A 24,714-nucleotide genomic window follows, 5' to 3' on the forward strand; every position below is an offset into this window, starting at 1 on the left:
TGTACATATCTATTCTATTTATTTCATTTTGTTAATATGTTTGGTTTTGTTCTCTGTCTCCCCCTTTTAGACTGTGAGCCCACTGTTGGGTAGGGACCGTCTCTAGACGTTGCCAATTTGTACTTCCCAAGCGCTTAGTCCAGTGCTCTGCACACAGTAAGCGCTCAATAAATACGATTGATGATGAATGACTGGATGAATGAGTCCCCACGGGGCGGGCGAAGCAGGCGGCCTGAGAGTCATCGGAAAGTGTTTAATGGTATTTATACAAAAATAAAGTCATTTACATTCGCTCCACGCGGCCATGGATCCCACTTCTCCACGTGGGGCTGGACCGGGGGGACGAGAGGGCTCGAGGGTCACGGCCCTGCGACCTCTGACCCCCCGTCACTCCTGCTCTCCATCAGTCCGGAGTCTGGGCTCTCCTTGCTGTCAATATATCGGCAAATCCGTGCGCCCTGGGGGAGTCCTGGGTCCCCCCAGGGGGACGTGGGGAGCAGGCGGACCACCCGACGAGGCCGGGCCTGGGGGCTAAGCCCTCGTTCCGCAGAGTCGAGTGGAGGCAGGGACGTCCTTGGAGTCCTGCTCGGGTCTCCCGGACACCACGAACGGCCAGGTCTGCGGAGAGAGGCGGCAGGGGTTAGCGGAGAGGGGCCCGAAGACGGACGTCGATCGCTCAATGTGCATGTATATATGTTTGTATGTATTTATTACTCTATTTTATTTGTACATATTTATTCTGTTTATTTTATTTTGTTAATATATTTCGTCTTGTCTGTCTCCCCTTCCCACTGTTGGGTAGGGACTGTCTCTATATGTTGCCAACTTGTACTTCCCAAGCGCTTAGTACGGTGCTCTGCACACAGTAAGCGCTCAATAAAGACGATTGAATGAATGAATGACTCTGGTTTCCTTCCTTCCCAAATCTTCCTCCTGGAACCCACGGGGAACTCGGAGGGGAGAGTCACGGGCGCCGGAGGGTCCCGGCTGGGTCACTGGGTGGGGGAGAGGCAGGGATGGAGAGGGGAGGAAGAGTCAGGGTCATTGGGTTAGTCAAGCGCTTAGTACAGTGCTCTGCACATAGTAAGCGCTCAATAAATACGATTGACGATTGGGTTGTCCATGTTGGGTCAATGGGGGAGGGTCCATGCTTGGTCACTCAGTATGTTTTGTTTTGTTGTCTGTCTCCCCCTTCTAGACTGTGAGCCCGCTGTCGGGCTCTAGAAGTTGCCAACTTGGACTTCCCAAGCGCTTAGTCCAGTGCTCTGCGCAAGGTAAGCGCTCAATAAATACGATTGAATGAATGAATGAACCAAAGAAGAAAACCACAGCCAACCTCAAAACCCCTGTTCAGAACTGAATGAAGGAGTCTCCTCGCCTCGCACACCAAAACCATTTACGCTTTCGTCTCTCCCTTCTCACAACAGCCAGACCCCCTGGACCTCAGGAACCGCAGAGAGGAATCGTGTTCGAAACCCAAACGGCCCAAGAGTTTAGCAAGTCAATCAGTCAATCAATCAATCAATCGTATTTATTGAGCACTTACTGTGTGCAGAGCACTGGACTAAGCGCTTGGGAAGTACAAGTTGGCAACGTATAGAGACAGTCCCTACCCAACAGTGGGCTCACAGTCTAAAAGTCATTCAAAGGGGTGTTGAATGGTCCATGCCGGTGATCGCAGCATTCAGTACAGTGTTCTACCCACCTTAAGTGCTTAATAATAATAATGATGATGACATTTATTAAGCGCTTACTATGTACAAAGCACTGTTCTAAGCGCTGGGGAGGTTACAAAGTGATCAAAGGCCCTGCTGAGAGCTCACCTCCTCCAGGAGGCCTTCCCAGACTGAGCCCCTTCCTTCCTCTCCCCCTCGTCCCCCTCTCCATCCCCCCATCTTACCTCCTTCCCTTCCCCACAGCACCTGTATATATGTATATATGGTTGTACATATTTATTACTCTATTTATTTATTTATTTATTTTACTTGTACATTTCTATCCTATTTATTTTATTTTGTTGGTATGTTTGGTTCTGTTCTCTGTCTCCCCCTTTTAGACTGTGAGCCCACTGTTGGGTAGGGACTGTCTCTATGTGTTGCCAATTTGTACTTTCCAAGCGCTTAGTACAGTGCTCTGCACATAGTATGCGCTCAATAAATACGATTGATTGATTGATTGATTGATCAACTGGTCCTACTGCGGGCTCACAGTCTTCATCCCCATTTTTGCAGTGGAGCTAACTGAGGCCCAGAGAAGTTAAGTGACTTTTCATTCATTCATTCAATCGTATTTATTAATAATAATGATAATGGCATTTATTAAGCGCTTATTATGTGCAAAGCACTGTTCTAAGCACTGGGGAGGTTACAAGGTGATCAGATTGTCCCACGGGGGGCTCACAATCTTCACCTCCATTTTCCAGATGAGCGCTTACTGTGTGCAGAGCACTGTACTAAGCGCTTGGGAAGTACAAGTTGGCAGCATATAGAGACGGTCCCTACCCAACAGCAGGCTCACAGTCTAGATTGCCCAAAGTCACACAGCTGACAATTGGCAGAGCCGGGATTTGAACCCGTGACCTCTGACTCCAAAGCCTGGGCTCTTTCCATTGAGCCACGCTGCTTCTCAATAATAATGAATCATTATCATTGATTATTACTATTAATTAATTAATAATCTTCTCAATAAATACTGTCACTCCTACTGCAGGGGAAAAGTCAGGGGCCGAGAGGGGAGAGTCCACTGTGAGCCCACTGTTGGGTAGGGACTGTCTCTATGTGTTGCCAACTTGGACTTCCCAAGCGCTTAGTACAGTGCTCTGCACACAGTAAGTGCTCAATAAATACGATTGATTGATTGATTGATTGAGAGTCAGGGGTGTTGGATGGTTCTGGAGGCCTTCCCAGACTGAGCCCCCTCCTTCCTCTCCCCCTCCTCTCCCTCTCCATTTCCCCCGCCTTACCTCCTTCCCTTCCCCACAGCACCTGGATATATGGATATATGTTTGTACATATTTATTACTCTATTAATTTATTTATTGTACTAATATCTCTTCTATTCTATTTTATTTTGTTAATATGTTTGGTTTTGTTCTCTGTCTCCCCCTTCTAGACTGTGAGCCCGCTGTCGGGTAGGGACCGTCTCTATATGTTGCCAACTTGGACTTCCCAAGCACTTAGTACAGTGCTCTGCACACAGTAAGCGCTCAATAAATACGATTGATTGATTGATTGATTCGATGGTGGGTCACTGGGGGAGAGTCAGGGATGGAGAGGGGAGAGTCGGGGGGTTGAGTGGTCTGTATTGGGTCACTGGGGGAGAATCGGGGCTGAAGAATGAGGGGTTTTGGCCAATTCACACTGGATCACTATGGAAAAGAGTCAGGAGAGTGGGATGATCGGCGCTGGGTCAGTGTGAAGTCACTGCATCCACCCCAGCGCTTAGTACAGTGCCCGGCACGTAGGAAGCGCTCAACAAACACCATCCTTATTATTACATGGGGATCCCCCACCTCTAGACTGTGAGCTCGTCGTGGGCAGGAATGTGCCTGGTGCTATACTGAGAAGCAGCGTGGCTCAGTGGAAAGAGCCCGGGCTTTGGAGTAATAGGTCACGGGTTCAAATTCCAACTGCCAATTGTCGGCTGTGTGACTTTGGGCAAGTCACTTAACTCCTCTGGGCCTCAGTTCCCTCATCTGTAAAATGGGGATTAAGACTGTGAACCCCCTGTGGGACAACCTGATCACCTTGTAACCTCCCCAGCGCTTAGAACTGTGCTTTGCACATAGTAAGCACTTAATAAATGCCATTATTATTATTATTATTATTATTATTATTATTATTATTATTCTCTGGGCTTCAGTTAACTCATCTGTAAAATGGGGATTAAGACTGCAAGCCCCCCGTGGGACAACCTGATCACCTTGTAACCTCCCCAGCGCTTAAAAGGGTGCTTTGCACATAGTAAGCACTTAATAAATGCCATTATTATTATTATTATTCTCTGGGCTTCAGTTACCTCATCTGTAAAATGGGGATTAAGACTGCGAGCCCCCCCGTGGGACAACCTGATCACCTTGTAACCTCCCCAGCGCTTAGAATGGTGCTTTGCACATAGTAAGCGCTTAATAAATGCCATTATTATTATTATTATTATTATTATTATTATTCTCTGGGCTTCAGTTACCTCATCTGTAAAATGGGGATTAAGACTGAGAGCCCCCCGTGGGACAACCTGATCACCTTGCAATCTCCCCAGCGCTTAGAATGGTGCTTTGCACATAGTAAGCACTTAATAAATGCCATTATTATTATTATTATTATTATTATTATTCTTTGGGCTTCAGTTACCTCATCTGTAAAATGGGGATTAAGACTGTGAGCCCCTCGTGGGACAACCTGATCACCTTGTAACCTCCCCAGCGCTTAGAACGGTGCTTTGCACATAGTAAGTGCTTAATAAATGCTATTATTATTATTATTATTATTATTATTATTCTCTGGGCTTCAGTTACCTCATCTGTAAAATGGGGATTAAGACTGAGACCCCCCCATGGGACAACCTTATCACCTTGTAACCTCCCCAGTGCTTAGAATGGTGCTTTGCACATAGTAAGCGCTTAATAAATGTCATTATTATCATTATTATATTGTCCTCTCTCAATAATAACAATAATGATGGTATTTGTTAAGCGCTTATATCATGCCAGGCACTGTCCTAAGCACTGGGGTGGACCCAATCCCTGTCCCACATGGGGCTCACAATTTTCATCCCCATTTTTACAGTCAGAGGATCTAGGCGGTCCATCCCTAATCCTGAAGCAGCGTGGCTCAATGGAAAGAGCCCGGGCTTGGGAGTCAGAGGTCCTGGGTTCAAATCCCGACTCTGCCAATTGTCCACTGGGTGACTTTGGGCAAGTCACTTCACTTCTCTGGGCCTCAGTTCCCTCATCTGGAAAATGGGGGTGAAGACTGTGAGCCCCCCGTGGGACAACCCGATCACCTTGTAACCTCCCCAGCGCTTAGAACAGTGCTTTGCACATAGTAAGCGCTTAATACCATCATTATTATTATTATTATTATGAGGGTGGGTGTCTAGAGGAGTGACTAGCATATAGTAGCTCCAAGCAGGCTGGTGGCCCTGAGGGGTTTGAACTTGCCAGGGCCTCTGGGGATTTATAAATTGGGTGTCTGGCACTTGGCAAGCCTCCTCAGTGCCTGGGCCTGCTGGAGGGGCATATATTGGACGGCTCTCACGGGACACAAGGGGCAGAGAAAGGCTCGGGGGGTCGACGGGGCTGGAACTGGGGACAGGGGGTACATTTGGGGATTAGGGAGAGACTTTTGAGAACCTTCCCCAAGTGTCTGTTTGTTTGCATCCACCCCAGCGCTTAGTACAGTGTCCGACACATAGGAAGCGCTCAACAAACATCATCGTTATTATTACATGGGGATCCCCTGCCTCTAGACTGTGAGCTCATTGTGGGCAGGAATGTGTCTGTTATTATATTGTCCTCTCCCAATAAGAATAATAATAATAATGGTAATGATGGTATTTGTTAAGCGCTTACTATGTGCAAAGCACTGTTCTAAGCGCTGGGAAGGTTACAAGGTGATCAGTTTGTCCCACGTGGGGCTCACAGTCTTCATCCCCAGTTTACAGACGAGGTAACTGGGGCATAGAGAAGTGAAGTGACTTGCCCAAAGTCACACAGCTGACAATTGGCGGAGCTGGGATTTGAACCCATGACTTCTGACTCCAAAGCCCGGGCTCTTTCCGCCAAGCCACACTGCTTCTCTAATAATAATGATGATGGTATTTGTTAAGCGCTTACTATGTGCCGGGCACTGTCCTAAGCACACAGACAAATCGGGCGGGACCCAGACAAATCTGGCTGGACCCAATCCCTGTCCCACAGGGGGCTCACAATCTTCACCCCCATTTTACAGATGAGGAAACTGAGGCCCAGAGAAGTGAAGTGACTTACCCACGGTCCCCTGGCAGCGGACAAGTGGTGGAGCTAGGATTAGAACCCATGACCCTCATAACTCTTTTAGACTGTGAGCCCACTGTTGGGTAGGGACTGTCTCTATATGTTGCCAATTCGTACTTCCCAAGCGCTTAGTGCAGTGCTCTGCACATAGTAAGCGCTCAATAAATACGATTGATGATGATGATGATAACTCCCAGGCCCAATCCACTAGTAACCCACGAGAAGCAGCGTGGCTCAGTGGAAAGAGCCCGGGCTTGGGAGCCAGAGGTCTTGGTTTCTAATCCCACCTCTGCCACTTGTCGGCTGTGTGTCTTTGGGCAAGTCACTTAACTTCTCTGGGCCTCAGTTCCCTCATCTGTAAAATGGGGATTAAGACTGTGAGCCCCTTGTGGGACAACCTGATCACCTTGTATCCCCCCCCAGCACTTAGAACAGTGCTTCACACATAGTAAGCGCTTAACAAATACCATTATTATTAGTACTGTGGGAAGCGGCATGGAGTAATAATAATAATGGTACTTGTTAAGTGCTTACTACAGCCCAGCACTGAAGGGCTGAGCACTGTTCTAAGCGCTATAGTGGATAGAGCCTGGGCATCAGAAGGTCATGTGTTCTAATCCCGTCTCTGCCACCTGTCTGCTGTGTGACCTTGGGCAAGTCACTTCACTTCTCTGAGCCTCAGTTACCCCATCTTTACAATGGGGATGAAGACTGCGAGCCTCAAGAGGAACAGGCCAACTTGTACTTCCCAAGCGCTTAGTACAGTGCTCTGCACACAGTAAGGGCTCAATAAATACGATTGATTGATTGATTGACAGGGACTGTGTCCAACCTGATTTCCTTGTATCCACTCCAGTGCTTAGTACAGTGTTTGGCACATAGTAAGCGCTTAACAAATACCGTCATTATTTATTATTATCAGAATCCAGGACCCTCGTGACTGTCTCCCCCTCTCCTAGACCATAAGCCCATTGCAGACAGGGATAATCTCTCTTAATAATAATAATAGTATTTTTTAAGCGCTTACTACATGCCAAACACTGTTCTAAGTGCTGGGGAGGATACAATCATCATCATCATCATCATAATGGCATTTATTAAGTGCTTACTATGTGCAAAGCACCGTTCTAAGGTGATCAGTTTGTCCCACACGGGGCTCACAGTCTTCATCCCCATTTTACAGATAAGGGAACTGAGGCACAGAGAAGTGAAGTGACTTGCCCAAAGTCACACAGTTGACAAGTGGCAGAGCTAGGATTAGAACCCATGACCTCTGATTCCCAAGCCCGGGCTTTAGCCACTGAGCCACGCTGCTCCTTTGTTGCTGAATCGTCCTTTCCAAGTGCTTAGTCCAGTGCTCTGCACACAGTGGGTGCTCAATAAATACGATTGAATGAGTGAATGAATCCCAGGCTCCATCCACTACCCCACACTGCCCCCTGAGCGCTTAATGCAGTGCTTTGCGCACAGTGGGTGCTCAATAAATATGATCGAATGAATGAATGGAGTGATCTGCACACAATAAGCGCTCAATAAATACCATCAAATGAATGGAGTGCTTTTCACACAGTAAGCGATCAATTAATATAATAATGATAATGATGGCATTTATTAAGTGCTTACTATGTGCGAAGCACTGTTCTAAGCGCTGGGGAGGATACAAGGCGATCAGGTTGTCCCACGAGGGGCTCACACTTTTAATCCCCACTTTACAGATGAGGTATCTGAGGCCCAGAGAAGTGAAGTGACTTGCCCAAAGTCACACAGCTGACAACTGGTGGAGCCGGGATTTGAACCCATGACCTCTGACTCCAAAGCCCGGGCTCTTTCCAGAGCCACGCTGCTTATTATTATTATTATATTCATTCATTCAATCGTATTTATAGAGCGCTTACTGTGTGCAGAGCACTGTACTAAACGCTTGGGAAGTACAAGTTGGCAACATATAGAGACGGTCCCTACCCAACAGCGGGTTCACAGTCTAGGAGGAATGAATGAATGAATCCAGTGTTCTGCACACATTGAGAGCTCAATAAATATGATCTAATGAATGAATTGGTCTGCACACACTAAGCGCTCAATAAATACCATCGAATGAATGAACAGAGTGCTCTGCACACAGTAAGTGCTCAACAAATATGATCGAATGAATGAATGGAGTGCTCTGCACACACTAAGCGCTCAATAAATACCATCGAATGAATGAATGAGTGCTGTGAACACAGTAAGCGCTCTTCTAGCCTGTGAGCCCGCTGTTGAGTAGGGACCGTCTCTATATGTTGCCAACTTGGACTTCCCAAGCGCTTAGTACAGTGCTCTGCACACAGTAAGCACTGCGTGGCTCAGTGGAAAGAGCCCGGGCTTTGGAGTCAGAGGTTATGGGTTCAAATTCCGGCTCTGCCAGCTGTCAGCTGTGTGACTTTGGGCAAGTCACTTCACTTCTCTGTGCCTCAGTGACCTCATCTGTAAAATGGAGATGAAGACTGTGAACCCCCCCCCCCCCCCCGTGGGACAACCTGATCACCTTGTAACCTCCCCAGCGCTTAGAACAGTGCTTTGCACATAGTAAGCTCTTAATAAATGCCATTATTATTATAATACGATTGAATGAATGAACAAATATGATCGAATGAATGAATTAATTCATTCAATCGTATTTATTGAGCGCTTACTCTGTGCAGAGCACTGTACTAAGCGCTTGGGAAGTACAAGTTGGCAACATATAGAGACGGTCCCTACCCAACAGCGGGCTCACAGTCTAGAAATAATAATGGCATTTATTAAGCGCTTACTACGTGCAAAGCACTGTTCTAAGCGCTGGGGAGGTTACAAGGTGATTAGGTTGCCCCTCGGGGGGCTCACAGTCTTTATCCCCATTTTACAGATGAGGGAACTGAGGCACAGAGAAGTGATCTGCACACGTTAAGCTCTCTCTTCCTCCCTTCAAAGCCCTACTGAGAGCTCACCTCCTCCAGGAGGCCTTCCCACACTGAGCCCCCTCCTTCCGCTCCCCCTCCCCCCCCTCCATCCCCCCCACTTACCTCCTTCCCCTCCCCACAGCACCTGTATATATGTATATATATTTGTACTGATTTATTACTTTATTTATTTTATTTGGACATATTTATTCTATTTATTTTCTTTTGTTAATATGTTTTGTTTTGTTCTCCGTCTCCCCCTTCTAGACTGCGAGCCCCCTGTTGGGTAGGGACCGTCTCTAGATGTTGCCAACTTGGACTTCCCAAGCGCTTAGTACAGTGCTCTGCACACAGTAAGTGCTCAATAGATACGATTGAATGAACTAAGCACTCAATAAATATCATCGAATGAATGAATGGAGTGCTCTGCACACCGTAAGCGCTCAACAAATACCTTCAAATGACTGGAGTGCTCTGCACACTGTAAGCGCTCAACAAATAGCATCAAATGACTGGAGTGCTCTGCACACCGTAAGCGCTCAATAAATACCCTCGAACGAATGAACGACCGGATCGCTATTTATTCTATTTCTTTTATTTAGTTAATATGTTTTGTTGTCTGTCTCCCCCTTCTAGACTGTGAGACCGCTGTTGGGTAGGGACCGTCTCTATATGTTGCCAACTTGTACTTCCCAAGCGCTTAGTACAGTGCTCTGCACGCAGTATTCATTCACTCATTCAATCGTATTTATTGAGCGCTGACTGTGTGCAGAGCACTGGACTAAGCGCTTGGGGAGTCCAAGTTGGCAACATCTAGATCTATAATAACATAATAATATATAATAGATATATAATAGATGGCAACATCTATAATAATAATGATGGTACTTGTTAAGCGCTTACTATGTGCAAAGCACTGTTCTAAGCGCTTGGGAAGTCCAAGCTGGCAACATCTAGATCTATAATAACATAATAATATATAATAGATATATAATAGATGGCAACATCTATAATAATAATGATGGTACTTGTTAAGCGCTTACTATGTGCAAAGCACTGTTCTAAGCGCTTGGGAAGTCCAAGTTGGCAACATCTAGATCTATAATAACATAACAATATATAATAGATATATAATAGATGGCAACATCTATAATAATAATGATGATACTTGTTAAGCGCTTACTATGTGCAAAGCACTGTTCTAAGCGCTGGGAGGGATACAAGGTGATCAGGTTGTCCCACGTGGGGCTCACGGTCTTCATCCCCATTTTACAGATGAGGGAACTGAGGCTCAGAGAAGTGAAGCGACTGGCCCAAAGTCACACAGCAGCCATGCGGCGGAGTCGGGATTCGAACCCATGACCTCTGACTCCGAAGCCCGGGCTCTTTCCACTGAGCCATGCTGCTTCTCTAACCTGTGAGCCCACTGTCGGGTAGGGACCGTCTCTAGATGTTGCCAACTTGGACTTCCCAAGCGCTTAGTCCAGTGCTCTGCACACAGTAAGCGCTCACTAAATACAACTGACTGAATGAATGAATATTAACAAAATAAAATAAATAGAATAAACACAGTAAGCGCTCAATAAATACCCTCGAACGAATGAACGACCCCAGTGGGCGCTCAATGGAGAGGACGAACGCAGACGCCCCCAGCCCCCATATGTCTTGCTTTGTAGCGTGGCTCAGTGGAAAGAGCCCGGGCTTTGGAGTCAGAGGTCGTGGGTTCAAATCCCGCCTCCGCCACTTAATGATAGCATTTATTAAGCGCTTACTGTGTGCAAAGCACTGTTCTAAGCGCTGGGGAGGTTACACGGTGATCAGTTTGCCCCACGGGGGGGCTCCCAGTCTTCATCCCCATTTTACAGTTGAGGTCACTGAGGCCCAGAGAAGTGAAGTGACTTGCCCAAAATCACCCAGCTGACAAGTGGCGGAGCCAGGATTTGAACCCAGGACCTCTGACTCCAAAGCCCGGGCTCTTTCCACTGAACCACCGTGCTTCTTGGGACTTTGGGCAAGTCACTTCCCTTCTCCGGGCCTCAGTTCCCTCATCTGTCAAATGGGGATGAAGACTGTGAGCCCCCCGTGGGACAACCTGATTACCCTGTATCTCCCCCAGCGCTTAGAACGGTGCTTTGCACATAGTAAGCGCCTAACAAACACCAACATTATTATTATTGTCGTCCGTCTCCCCCTTCTAGACTGTGGGCCCGCTGTCGGGTAGGGACCGTCTCTAGACGTTGCCAACCTGGGCTTCCCTAGCGCTTAGTCCAGTGCTCTGCACACAGTGAGCGCTCAATAAGTACGACTGAATGAATGAGAGTGAATCCAATCAATCAGTCGTATTTATTGAGCGCTTACTGTGTGCAGAGCACTGGACTAAGCGCTTGGGAAGTACAAATTGGCAACATATAGAGACAGTCCCTACCCAACAGTGGGCTCGAGAGCCACGAGAAGCAGCGTGGCTCAGTGGAAAGGGCCCGGGCTTTGGAGTCAGAGGTCCTGGGTTCCAATCCCGACTCCACCACATAATAATAATAATAATGTTGGTATTTGTTAAGAGCTTACAATATGCAAAGCACTGTTCTAAGCGCTGGGGTAGATACAAGGTAATCAGGTTGTCCCACGGAGGGGGCTCACAGTCCCAATCCCCACTCCCAAGCGCTTAGTCCAGTGCTTTGCACCCAGTAAGCGCTCAATAAATACGATTGAATGAATGGATGAATGAGAAGGTCCTTCCCAGACTGAGCCCCCTCCTTCCTCTCCCCCTCCTCCCCATACCACCCTCCTTCCCTCCCTCCCCTCCCCACAGCACCTGCATACCTGTTTGTACGTATTTATTACTCAATTTATTTATTCTACTTATACATATCTAGTCTATTTATTTTATCTTGCCAATATGTTTTGTTCTCTGCTGTGTAATCTCCCAGACTGAGCCCCTTCCTTCCTCTCCATCCCCCCTTCTTACCTCCTTCCCTTCCCCACAGCACCTGTATATATGTATATATGTTTGTACAGATTTATTACTCTATTTATTTATTTATCTTACTTGTACCTATCTATTCTATTTATTTTATTTTGTTAGTATGTTTGGTTTTGTTCTCCGTCTCCCCCTTTTAGACTGTGAGCCCACTGTCGGGTAGGGACCGTCTCTCTCTGTTGCCAGTTTGTACTTCCCAAGCGCTTAGTCCAGTGCTCTGCACAAAGTAAGTGCTCCATAAATACGATTGATGCTGATCTTGGGCAAGTCACTTCACTTCTCCGGGCCTCAGTTCCCTCATCTGTCCCAAGCGCTTAGTACAGTGCTCTGCACATAGTAAGCGCTCAATAAATACGATTGATGATGATGATGATCTGCCAAATGGGGATGAAGGCTGGGAGCCCCACCTGGGCCAACCTGATCAATCCTATTTATTGAGCGCTTACTATGTGCAGAGCACTGGACTAAGCGCTTGAGAAGTCCAAATTGGCAACATATAGAGACAGTCCCTACCCAACATGGGGCTCACAGTCTAAAAGGGGGAGACAGAGAAAAAAAAAAACTAAACATACTAAGGATCACCCTGTATTCTCCCCCAGCGCTCAGAACAGGGCTTTGCGCGCAGTAAGCGCTTAACAAATGCCATCATTATTCTGAGGAAAAGCAGCCCCCGGAGCGGCCAGGCCGGAGGCGTCTCAATCAATCAATCAATCAATCGTATTTATTGAGCGCTTACTATGTGCAGAGCACTGTACTAAGCGCTTGGGAAGTACAAATGGCAACACATAGAGACAGTCCCTACCCAACAGTGGGCTCACAGTCTAAAAGGGGGAGACGGAGAACAAAACCAAACATACCAACAAAAGAAAATAAATAGGATAGAAATGTACAAGCAAAATCAATCAATCAATCGTATTTATTGAGCGCTTACTATGTGCAGAGCACTGTACTAAGCGCTTGGGAAGTCCAAATTGGCAACACATAGAGACAGTCCCTACCCAACAGTGGGCTCACAGTCTAAAAGGGGGAGACGGAGAACAAAACCAAACATACCAACAAAAGAAAATAAATAGGATAGAAATGTACAAGCAAAATCAATCAATCAATCAATCAATCGTATTTATTGAGCGCTTACTATGTGCAGAGCACTGTACTAAGCGCTTGGGAAGTCCAAATTGGCAACACATAGAGACAGTCCCTACCCAACAGTGGGCTCACAGTCTAAAAGGGGGAGACAGAGAACAGAACCAAACGTACCAACAAAATGAAATAAATAGGATAGAAATGTACAAGCAAAATAAATAGAGTAATAAATATGTTACAACCATATATCCAGGTGCTGTGGGGAAGGGAAGGAGGTAAGATGGGGGGATGGAGAGGGGGACGAGGAGGAGAGGAAGGAAGGGGCTGAGGGTGGGAAGGCCTCCTGGAGGAGGTGAGCTGTCAGTAGGGCCTTGAAGGGTAGGGTAGGGTCTCCCCCGCTCCTCCTGCTCACCAGGTTGACGGGGTGCACGTAGCCGGCGTCGAAGGGGGAGTCCTGCAGGAGCTGGCGGAGGTGGGCGATGTAGCTGGCTGCCAGGCGCAGGGTGTCCAGTTTGGAGAGCTTGGTGTCCGCGGGCACCCAGGGCAGGCTGGTCTTCAGCCTGGAGAACGCTTTGCTGAGCACCCTCATCCTGGCCCTCTCCCGGGCGTTGGCAGCGTTCCTCTGCGACTGTTTCCCCTCCCCCGGAGCGGGCTTGGGCATGGGGGGCTTCCTCCCCACGCCCCCCGGGCTGGCACGGCTCCTCTTCCTCTTGGCACCACTCCTGGTGCCCAGGGCGCACAGCTCTTCTTCTTCTTCTTCTTCCTCCTCCTCCTCCTCCTCTTCTTCTTCTTCTTCCTCCCCTGCTGAGGAGGGGTCAGCAGCCAGGCCGGGGTCTCCCCCAGCCCCGGGCCCACCCCCTGCCCGGCCCGGCCTCGGTGGGTACCCCAAATTCAGGGCCCGCAGGGCCATGGGGGGCAGCTCCTCCTTGGACATGGAGGGAGGGGGCCGGGAGGTTGGGGGGCTGCCCCCTCCCCCCCTGAAGGGGGGCACAAAGAGGGGGGCGAGGCCGAGGGGAGTCCCCCCCCCCGATGGGATGGGGCAAGGCCGAGGCGAGCCAGACTGGGGACGGCGGCCAAGGTGGAGGAGCTATTTATGGGGCGCCCCTGGAGCCAATCGGCCCCCTCAGCCCGCCCCCCGCCCAGCATTAGGAACGGGTGGGGGGATAAAGGAGGGGACGGGGAAACCTCCCCCTTCCACCCCCTTGGTTTCCAATCCCGGCCCTGCCACGTGTCTGCTGGGTGACCTCAGTGACCTCATCTGGAAAATGGGGGTGGACACCAGCAGCCCCACGTGGATATTTATTTTATTTTGTTAGTATGTTTGGGTTTGTTCTCTGTCTCCCCCTTTTAGACTGTGAGCCCACTGTTGGGTAGGGACTGTCTCTACATGTTAATAATAATAATAATAATAATAATAATAATAATAATAATGGTATTTGTTAAGCGCTTACTACGTGCCATGCACTGTTCTAAGCGCTGGGGTACATACAAGGGGAACCGGGTTGTCCCATACGGCGTTCACAATCCTAATTTCCATTTTACAGATGAGGTCACTGACTCCCAGAGAAGTGAAGTGACTCGCCCAAGGTCACACGACAGTCAAGTGGCGGAGCCGGGATTAGAACCCACGACCTCTGATTCCCAAGCCCGGGCTCTTTCCACTAAGCCACGCTGCTTCCCGTCCTTTCCCTTCTTAAGAAAAGAGTCGAGACAAAATCTGGTTCTGGCAGAGAAAAGAAAAGAATGGAAGGGCTGGAGGGACAGAGAATCAAGTGGCAAAAAAGAAGAGGGTGAGGACTAAACTACAAGCAGCAGCATGGTGTAATAATAATAATAATAATATGTTGCCAACTTGGACTTCCCAAGCGCTTAGTGCAGTGCTCTGCACACAGTAAGCGCTCAATAAATACGATTGATTGATTGATTGACGGGGGACTAGGTCCAACTCAGTTTGTAATAATAATAAATGGCATTGATTCAGCACCTACTATGTGCAAAGCACCGTTCTAAGCGCTGGGGAGGTTACAAGGTGATCAGGTTGTCCCACGGAGGGCTCACAGTCTTAGTCCCCATTTTACAGACGAGGTCACTGAGGCCCAGAGAAGTGAAGTGACTTGCCCAAAGTCACACAGCTGACAGCTGGCAGAGCCGGGATTTGAACCCACGACCTCTGACTCCAAAGGCCGGGCTCCTTCCACTGAACCACGCTGCTTGTCCCCCCCGCCCCAGTGTTTAGTACAGTGCCTGGCACAGTGTAAGCACTTTAAAAATGCCATTATTATTACCATCCTTTAAACCCCCTTCTCCAGGCCAGAGAACCCCGGAGGTCTGAGCGCCCACCGGGTAGGGGGGTCGTCAGCCCGGGGTGGTGGGATGGGGAGGGGGTGGCCCAAACCAAGCCCTCCTTGCATAGTTGGGACCCTGGAAAATGCATGCCAAGGTGCCCCAGAAAACCCCAGCAGGGGTTGGAATCCTGGAAAACTCATGCCAAGGCAACCCAGATAATAATAATAATAATAATAATAATAATAATAATAATAATAATAATAATATTAGTTCAGCACTTACTATGTGCCAAGCACTGTTAGACACACTGGGATAGATACAAAGTAATCAAGTTGGACACAGTCCCTGTCCCACATGGGGCTCACAATCCCCATTTTACAGATGAGTTGACTGAGGCACAGAGAAGTGAAGTGACTTGCCTATGGTCACACAGCAGACAAGTGGCGGAGCAGGGATTAGAACCCATGACCTCTGACTCCCAAGCCCGGGCTGTTGCTACTGGGCCAAGATGCTTCACTTAACCGCATCACTCAGTGCCATTTTTCTTAAATGATATTTGTCTTAAATGATATTTGTCCATCGCTTACTAGGGAACAAGCACGATCCAAGGAAATCAGCTGGATTCAGTCCCTGTCCTACAGAGTTTCCAGTTTAAACTGGAGGGAGGAGAGTTTAATCCCCGTTTTACGGATGAGGAAGCTGAGGCCCAGAGAAATGAAGCGATTTTAATCATGATAATGATGGTATTTGTTAAGCGCTTACTATGTGCCAAGCACTGTTCTGAGCGCTGGGGTAGTTACAAGGTAATCAGGTTGTCCCACGTGGGGCTCACAGTCTTCATTCCTAATTTCCAGATGAGGTAACTGAGGCCCAGAGAAATGAAGCGATTTTAATCATGACAATGATGGTATTTGTTAAGCGCTTACTATGTGCCAAGCACTGTTCTGAGCGCTGGGGTAGTTACAAGGTGATCGGGTTGTCCCACATGGGGCTCACAGTCTTCATTCCTAATTTCCAGATGAGGTAACTGAGGCACAGTGAAGTTAAGTGGCTTGCCCAAGGTCACACAGCAGACGGTTGGCAGTCACGCTCATGAACACTGTAAACTCGTTGTGATCAGGGAATGTGTCCGTTTATTGTTGTATTATCCTCTCCCAAGTGCTTGGTACAGTGCTCTGCACATAGTATTCATTCATTCATTCATTCAATCGTATTTATTGAGCACCTACTGTGTGCAGAGCACTGTACTGAGTGCTTGGGAAGTACAAGTTGGCAACATATAGAGACGGTCCCTACCCAACAGCAGGCTCACAGTCTAGAAGGGGGAGACAGACAACAAAACAAAACATATTAACAAAATAAAATAAATAGAATAGATATGTACAAGTAAAATAAATAAGTAGAGTGATAAATATGCACAAACATATATACATATATGCAGGTGCTGTGGGGAGTGGAAGGAGGTAAGGTGGGGGGGATGGGGAAGAGGAGGAGGGGGAGAGGAAGGAGGGGGCACTCAATAAATATGATAGAATGAATAAGTGCTCAATAAATACAATTAAATGAATTAATTTGTTCATTAAATGGAAGAGCTAACTAAGTCTTTATTTAGTTGTTCTGGAAGTTTTGACACCCGTCTCCATGTTTTGTTTTGTTGTCTGTCTCCCACTTCTAGACTGTGAGCCCGTCGTTGGGTAGGGACCGTCTCTATATGTTGCCGACTTGTACTTCCCAAGCGCTTAGTACAGTGCCCCGCATACAGTAAGCGCTCAATAAATGCAATTGCATGAATGAATGAATAGGTCTCCAACCACGACACTACCCACTACTAGCAAGTTGCATTTAATAATAATAATAATGGTATTTGTTAAGCGCTTACTATGTGCACAGCACTGTTCCAAGCTCTGGGAAGGTTACAAGGTGATCAGGTTGTCCCACGGGGGGCTCACAGTTTTAATCCCCATTTTACAGATGAGGTCACTGAGGCTCAGAGAAGTTAAGTGACTTGCCCAAAGTCAGTTGGCGGAGCCGGGATTTGAACCCACGACCGCTGACTCCAAAGCCCGGGCTCTTTCCACTGAGCCACGCTGCTTCTCCAAAAGAAGACCGAATGATCCACTGTAGGACTTTTCAACTTTTGTTTCTTACTGAGGTAAATTTTTCCCCCATTTTAGGCAACCAACAGTTTCTCAGGCAGAGAGGGTAGGCACCTCAAAAAGCCCCCTGCCCAAGACTGTAAGCTCACTGTGGGCAGGGACTGTGTCTATTGTTGTACTGTCCTCTCCCATGCACTTAGTAATAATAATAATAATAATGGCATTTGTTAAGCACTTACTATGGCAAAGCACTGTTCTAAGCGCTGGGGGGATTCAAGGTGATCAGGTTGTCCCGCGTGGGGCTCACGGTCATCATCCCCATTTTACAGATGAGGTAACTGAGGCTCCGAGAAGTTAAGTGACTTGCCCAAGGTCACCCAGCAGACATGTGGTGGAGCGTGGGATTCGAACCCATGACCTCTGACTCCAAAGCCCGGGCTCTTTCCACTGAGCCACGCTGCTTCTCAGAGTACCATGCTCTGCACACTGTAAGTGCTCAATAAATACGGCTGAATGAATGAATAGCAAGCTTTTAATCATATACAGCGCCTTTCCATTAAAGTGACCCAACACAGTTTCTTCAACCATCACCCTGCTTTCCCAAGGGGCTTGGTGTGACCTTGTTTGGAAATTCTGCCCCAAAGGAAATGAAGGGTATAGTAATCATAATAATGAAAATAAAGTAATAATTGTAATGGTTTTAGCCAAGCCCTTACTATGTGTCAGGCACTGTCCTAAGCACTGGGCTAATCAGATGGGACAAAGTCCCTGTCCCACTTAGGGCTCACAGTCTTCATCCACATTTTACAGAGGAGGAAACTGAGGCCCAGAGAAGTTAAGCGACTTGCCCAAGGTCACTCAGCTGAAAAGTGATAGAGTTGGGATTAGAACCCAGGTCCTTCTGACTCTGAGAGCCCAGGCTCTACCCATTAGACCACACTGCTTCTTGCTCCCTGCTCTCTCCCATCATGTGCTCCATGGCGTTGGACAAGTCCTTCCGCCTCAGTTTCTCCTTTTTCACAAAATAAGAGGTAGAGTCTGTTCCCTCCCTCCCCAGAGCCTTCTTTTTAAAATGCATCTACCTCTCCAACTCCCGCTGCTATCCTTCCCTTCCCCACAGCACCTGTATATATGTATATATGTCTGTACATATTTATTACTCTATTTATTTTACTTGTACATATCTATTCTATTTATTTTATTTTGTTAGTATGTTTGGTTTTGTTCTCTGTCTCCCCATTTTAGACTGTGAGCCCACTGTTGGGTAGGGACTGTCTCTATATGTTGCCATCTTGTACTTCCCAAGAGCTCTGCACACAGTAAGCGCTCAATAAATGCGATTGATTGATTGATTGATTGATCAAAAAACAGGGTGTTTTCCAAGCCACGCAACTAAATGTGTGTCAGTGAAATAAGGAACAAATAGATGTTTTTTGTCCTGTGGTAACTGAAGAGTCACCGATAAAGCATATAACACTGCACCAGCTAAAAGCAAACAGAAACACTCTTTATTCATGCTCTCTTTCTCAAGGCACACTTTTATTTACTAGCAGGATTAAAGAAAAGCCGTAATGAAGCCATTACAGCAAGGGAGAGAGAGAATTGTCTGGGAAATAACCCAGTAGATTAGGGATGATCTGACATATGTGGTGTTTACCATCACATAAATCGCTAAAGTCTCTCTCGCGCTCTTAATGAGTGACAATAACATATCTGGTCGACATCTGCTCTGGGAAAGAACACAGCAAGTGCTTCGAGCGTTCTTTCCCTGGAAAAATGTCGATGATGCTGAGCCCTTCGTATCAGACATGCGTATCGTATTGGGGCATGAAATGCCTTCGGTGGTGAAAAGTTCGCATCTTCCTGTTGATTTCCAAACGGCAGGGGCTGAGTTCTAGTTTAAATCGAATCATTTTTAAGGCTGGAGTTGGAAGGAAGAGTTTGAAACTTCCAACGCACTACATTTCACGTCGGTTTTAGAGGGTTTATCCCGGACGTGTGGGAGAGGGAGGGAGAGAGAGCGAGCGAAAACGAGAGCTGTGAAAAATTAAACATTAAACACTGCTTGCAGTATCACCCTCACATTAATGTAGCTGTTCTTTTTTTTCTTTTTCAACTGTCATGCATGTTTTGGCTGGCACAATTACAATATATTCTTGTAATCCCAGGCCGGCAAATTCCCATCAGCATTAGCAGCAGCTGCAGCTTATATAAAGTTATCAATATCTCCACCTGTGGTTCTCCCCTCAACAACAGAAAACCATGACGTCTTCTCCCTCCTCTTCCTTCCCCCCCTCTCTTTCTCTCTCCCCCTCCCTTCCTCTTTCCCCTATCCAATTTGGAGATGTCTGGGGCTCAGAGGATGAACTTTCCAGAGTACAGGATTTGAGGCAAGTCCCGCAAAATCTTCTTTGTGCAGAGAAATGACGGAACGAGCCAATTACTTCAAGTTGTGTTGGAGTAGTGTTGTCATTTCAAAGGGGAAATTTCTCCGTGATGTTGTTTAAAAAGTAAATTTCCTTAAAAAAAATTACATTTAGGTGTACATTATGGTATTTAAGCAGTTGCTATGTGCCAGACACTGTTTTAAGCACTGGGGTAGATAATAATAATTGTGGTATTTAAGCGCTTACTGTGCGCCAGGCACTGTACTAAGCACTGGGGTGATCAGATTGGACACAGTCCATGTCCTTCATGGGCTCAGTCTTAATTCCCATTTTACAGAGGAAGTAACTGAGGGCCAGAGAAATTAAGTGACTTGACTAAGGTCACACAGCAGATAAGTGGCAGAGGCAGAACTAGAACCCAGGTCCTTCTGACGCCCAGGTTCTATCCTCTAGGCTGCACTGCCCCTCTGCTATTTTCTCTTTGAATGCTTTGGTTGTTCAAATGCTACAGCGGGCTGTGTGACCTTGGGCAAGTCACTTCACTTCTCTGGGCCTCAGTTCCCTCATCTGTACAATGGGAATTGAGACTGTAAGCCCCACATGGGACAGAGACTGTCCAACCCAATTTGCTTATCTCCATCCCAGCGCTTAGTACAGTGCCTGGTATACAGTAAGCGCTTAACAAATGTCACAATTATTCAGATGTCCAAGGGTTTTGCACAAGCAGAGAATTCTGTAAATACGCCGACAGTGATGATAGAAATAGCATTTATTAAGCTTGGATTGTGTGCAGTGCACTGTACTAAGTGCCGAGGAAGAGAATATAAGTGGGAATTAAACACGGACCTTGTCCCGCAATTTAGATGCTGTGTTTTGGCTCGGAAGTGAGTGCTCAGTGGACAGATGAGGCGACAGGCTCAAAACCTCACCCTCATCTGTCTCTTTTTTACTTTGGGGGAATCTTGATCCACGGTGACTGGGAGGAGGTGAAGGTTTTTTATTGCTGACATTAGCTTAGCGTGATGTTAATCTGATGGAATCCTTCCTTTTCCAGTTGTGTTTAATTGCACACAGAAGAGAAGGTCCCAGCTCAGGGAACTTTTGTCTGGTCTTCTTAACAAACAGAGAGGGAATCTCATTACTTGTTGATTGCCTCATCAACCATTGTAAATGAGGCTTACGAAATGAAGGTAGTGGCCTTCTGGGTACCAGCTGAGCTAGACAGGTTTGGCTTCAACTAAATTCAGCTGGGTTCTTGGTTTAATCCTAACCCATTTTTCAGAGCTGTCCCGACTACTTTCAAATCCTCCATTTTGTAGCCGCCCAGAGATAAAGCTAGGTAGAAAAATCCAGCGATCTGGTAAGAAAAATGAATCGATTCCTATTTATAATAATAATAAAATAATAACGATGGCATTTATTAAGCGCTTACTACGTGCAAAGCACTGTTCTAAGTGCTGGAGGGTTACAAGGTGACTAGGTTGTCCCTCGTGGGGCTCACAATATTAATCCCCGTTATACAGATGAGGTCACTGAGGCCCAGAGAAGTTAAGTGACTTGCCCAAAGTCACACAGCTGACAATTGGCAGAGCTGGGATTTGAACCCATGACCTCTGACTCCAAAGCCCGGGTTCTTTCCGCTGAGCCACGCTGCTTCTCAAATTTATGATCTCGTTCATTCATTCATCTGTATTTATTGAGTGCTTAGTGTGTGCAAAGCAATGTACTAAGCGCTTGGGAGAGTATACATCCAAGAGGCCAACCTAACAGTGTTTACAGAGAGTTAGGCGGAGTTTGAAGGTCATCTATTGTTGGGTAGGGACCGTCTCTATATGTTGCCAACTTGTACTTCTCAAACGCTGTGTTCTGCACACAGTAAGCGCTCAATAAATATAATTAAATGAATGAATTTATGATTAGTTTGGTCTCCAGGCAAAATCATACCCCTTTCTCAGCCATCGCTATGCCTCACAGGTGCGCTGTGAGAAAATATTCTCCCCCCCGGCAGTCAAGTATGGACACTTTATTTAAAGTGTTTCAGTCCCACAGCGAGAAATTAACAATGCCGAGTCTGTTTTCTTTTTAATATTTCTCATATTTCTTCTTCTCATCCTGCAGGAATGCCCTTCCCTAATCCACAGCCAGATTCTCATCCATTCATTAAATCCCGGTGCTCAAAAGGGTTTCACATGAAAACTCAGAATCGGATGGCTCTCTGGCTTCCAAACTGGGCTTTGGTTAAAAGCAGGCCATCTTTGAACGCGTCATCTGCTGAGGGATTGGGTTTCCCCCGCGCGCTCAGTGACATGATCGGGGGAATGTGGCCCTTTGCCATTTCCTCCCCGGCTCCGAACAAACGGTATCGCGTCCGGGTTGTCTCCGGACCACCTCCCCTTGATTATAATCAATCGATCTTTTTTTAATTGCATTTGTTAAGCACTTATGTGCCAGGCACTAAACTAAGCGATGGGGCAGATACAAGCTTAACAGGTTGGACACAATCCTTGTCCGGCACGGGATTCACAGTCCTAATCTCCACTTTACAGATGAGAGAACTGAGGCGCAGAGAAGTGAAGTGACTTTCCCCAGGTCACACAGCAGATGTGGCGGAGCTGGGAGTAGAATCCTCATCCTGTTCTAGGCACTGGGGTAGATGCAGGGTGATCGGGTTGTCCCATGGGGGGGCTCCGTCTGGGCCAAGCGCTTAGTCCAGTGCTCTGCACACAGTAAGCGCTCAACAAATATGAATGAATGAATGGGCCTCAGTGACCTCCTCTGTAAAATGGGGGTTAAGACTGTGAGCCCCCCGTGGGACCACCTGATCACCTTGTATCTACCCCAGCGCTTGGAACAGTGCTTTGCACATAGTGAGTGCTTAATAAATGCTATTATTATTACTAATATACAATAATTATTATATTACAGTATTATATTATTATAATTGTATTGCAGATCATTATATTATTAGTTATTAATTATATACATATAAATTCTATAATCATTATATTATTAGTGTGAGCCCCCCCATGCTGTTCTACCCCAGCACTTAGAACAGTGCTTTGCACATAGTAAGTGCTTAATAAATGCCGTTATTATTATTATTATTATTACTGTTATCCTCTGGACCCCAATTTTCGGAGTCTATGCACTAGGCCAGGCCACTTCCCAGTGCTGTTTCCCGCTCTCATCTTCACAATCCATTTTGTCCATATCTGTTACTTTATTTCTATTAATATCTATTTCCCCCTCTAGCCTGAAAGCTCATTGTGGGCAGGGAATGTGTCCGCTTTTTGTTACACTGTCCTCCCCTAAGGGCTTAGTCCAGTGCTCTGCGCACGGTAAGTGCTCAATAAATGCGATTGAATGATCGAATGAATGAATGAAGCACTTGCTCTGTGGATAATTAACCTGGAGAGGGAAGTTGTGAGCCCTCTAAATTAAAGGACTGCCTTTGAGAATTGCCTAAAAACCTTGCTCTTCTTTGTAAAATGTCAGGCGGCCCTCTCGGCTCAACACGACAAACGCCTTTCAGTAACGTGTCTACGGTTTGGGAGGTTTCGAATAAGTGTGAAGTTTGAGATGTTCCCTGATTCAGAGATTTATGGTGGGGACTAGGGTGACATCCTGGAACTGAAGAAGAGATTTTAGAGGTAGTTTCCCCAGTAAATTCTTCTTCCACCAGTAAAGAGAAAAAAGAAAAGCATATTAAATGATTTGTTAGATCAGTTATGGAGCACTTACTGAGCTACTCGATTGAGCTGTTTACTTGAGAAGCAGCACAGTGTAGTGGTTACAGCACAAGCCTGGGAATCAGAAGGCTGTGGGTTCTTATCCTGGCTCCGCCACTTGTCTTCTATGTGACCTTAGGCAAGTCACTTCTCTGTGCCTCAGTTACCTCTTCTGTAAAATGGGGATTTAGACTGTGAACCCCACATGGGGCAGGGACTGTGTCCAACTCGATTTGCTTGTATCCATCCCAGTGCTTAGTACCGTGCCTAACTGCTTAACAAATGTCATTAAATGTCTTTAGAGAAGCAGCGTGGCTCTGTGGAAAGAGCACTGGCTGGGAAGTCAGAGGTCATGGGTTCTAATCCCAGCTCCATCACATGTCAGAAACCAGCCAGAACCCCCAAAGGTGCGACCCAAGGTTTTCCTGTAGGACACCTTGGCCTACCTGGGAATGCTGGAAACATGGCAATGAAATCATGGTGTCCAAAAGAATAGGTTTTTCATTTTTCGTTTTTCATTTTTCATTTCATTTTTCGTTATTATTATTATTCTCTGGGCTTCAGCTCCATCATCTGTAAAATGGGGAGTAAGACTCTGAGCCCCATGTGGGACAGGGACTGTGTCCAACTTGATTGGCTTGTCTCTACCCCAGAGCTTAGTACAGTGCCTGGCACAGAGTGAGCGCTCTCCCCCTTCTCCCCCTCTCCGTCCACCCGGCCTTACCTCCTTCCACTCCCCACAGCACCTGTATATATGTATATATGTTTGTACCTATTTATTACTCTATTTTATTTGTACATATTCTATTCATTTTATTTTGTTAATATGTTTTGTTCTCTGTCTCCCCCTTCTAGACTGTGAGCCCACTGTTGGGTAGGGACCATCTCTATAGGTTGCCAACTTGTACTTCCCAAGTGCTTAGTACAGTGCTTTGCACACAGTAAGCACTCAATAAATACGAATGAATGTCTGCTGTGTGACCTTGGGCAAGTCACTTCACTTCTCTGAGCCTGTTATCTCATCTGTAAAATGGGGATTAAGACTATGAGCCCCACGTGGGACAACTTGATCACCTTGTATCCCCCCCAGCGCTTAGAACAGTGCTTTGCACATAGTAAGCGCTTAACAAGTGCCATCATTTATTTATTTTTATTTATGTAGTAAATGACTAATAATTACCACAATTGCAGCATCGATTAACGTATCCCTAAACTCCTTTACCATAGCAATTATCTACACTTACTCT

The 24,714-nt window shown here is 46.7% G+C and overlaps 1 protein-coding gene across 1 annotated transcript; it reads right to left on the reverse strand.

Moving 5' to 3' along the window:
* Positions 1–303: 303 nt before the first annotated feature.
* MSC (musculin) lies at positions 304–21,698 on the reverse strand. Its single transcript, XM_038766532.1, has 5 exons — positions 21,684–21,698; positions 19,165–19,310; positions 13,833–13,947; positions 13,383–13,736; positions 304–618 (listed from the first exon to the last, which is right to left on the reverse strand). The coding sequence occupies exons 1-5, from the start codon at positions 21,696–21,698 to the stop codon at positions 532–534; spliced, it is 717 nt and encodes a 238-aa protein (XP_038622460.1). The 3' UTR covers positions 304–531.
* Between the last annotated feature and the right edge of the window lie 3,016 nt (positions 21,699–24,714).

This window comes from Tachyglossus aculeatus, chromosome 25 (genome assembly GCF_015852505.1).
Source record: "Tachyglossus aculeatus isolate mTacAcu1 chromosome 25, mTacAcu1.pri, whole genome shotgun sequence".
NCBI classification, from domain to species: Eukaryota; Metazoa; Chordata; class Mammalia; order Monotremata; family Tachyglossidae; genus Tachyglossus; species Tachyglossus aculeatus.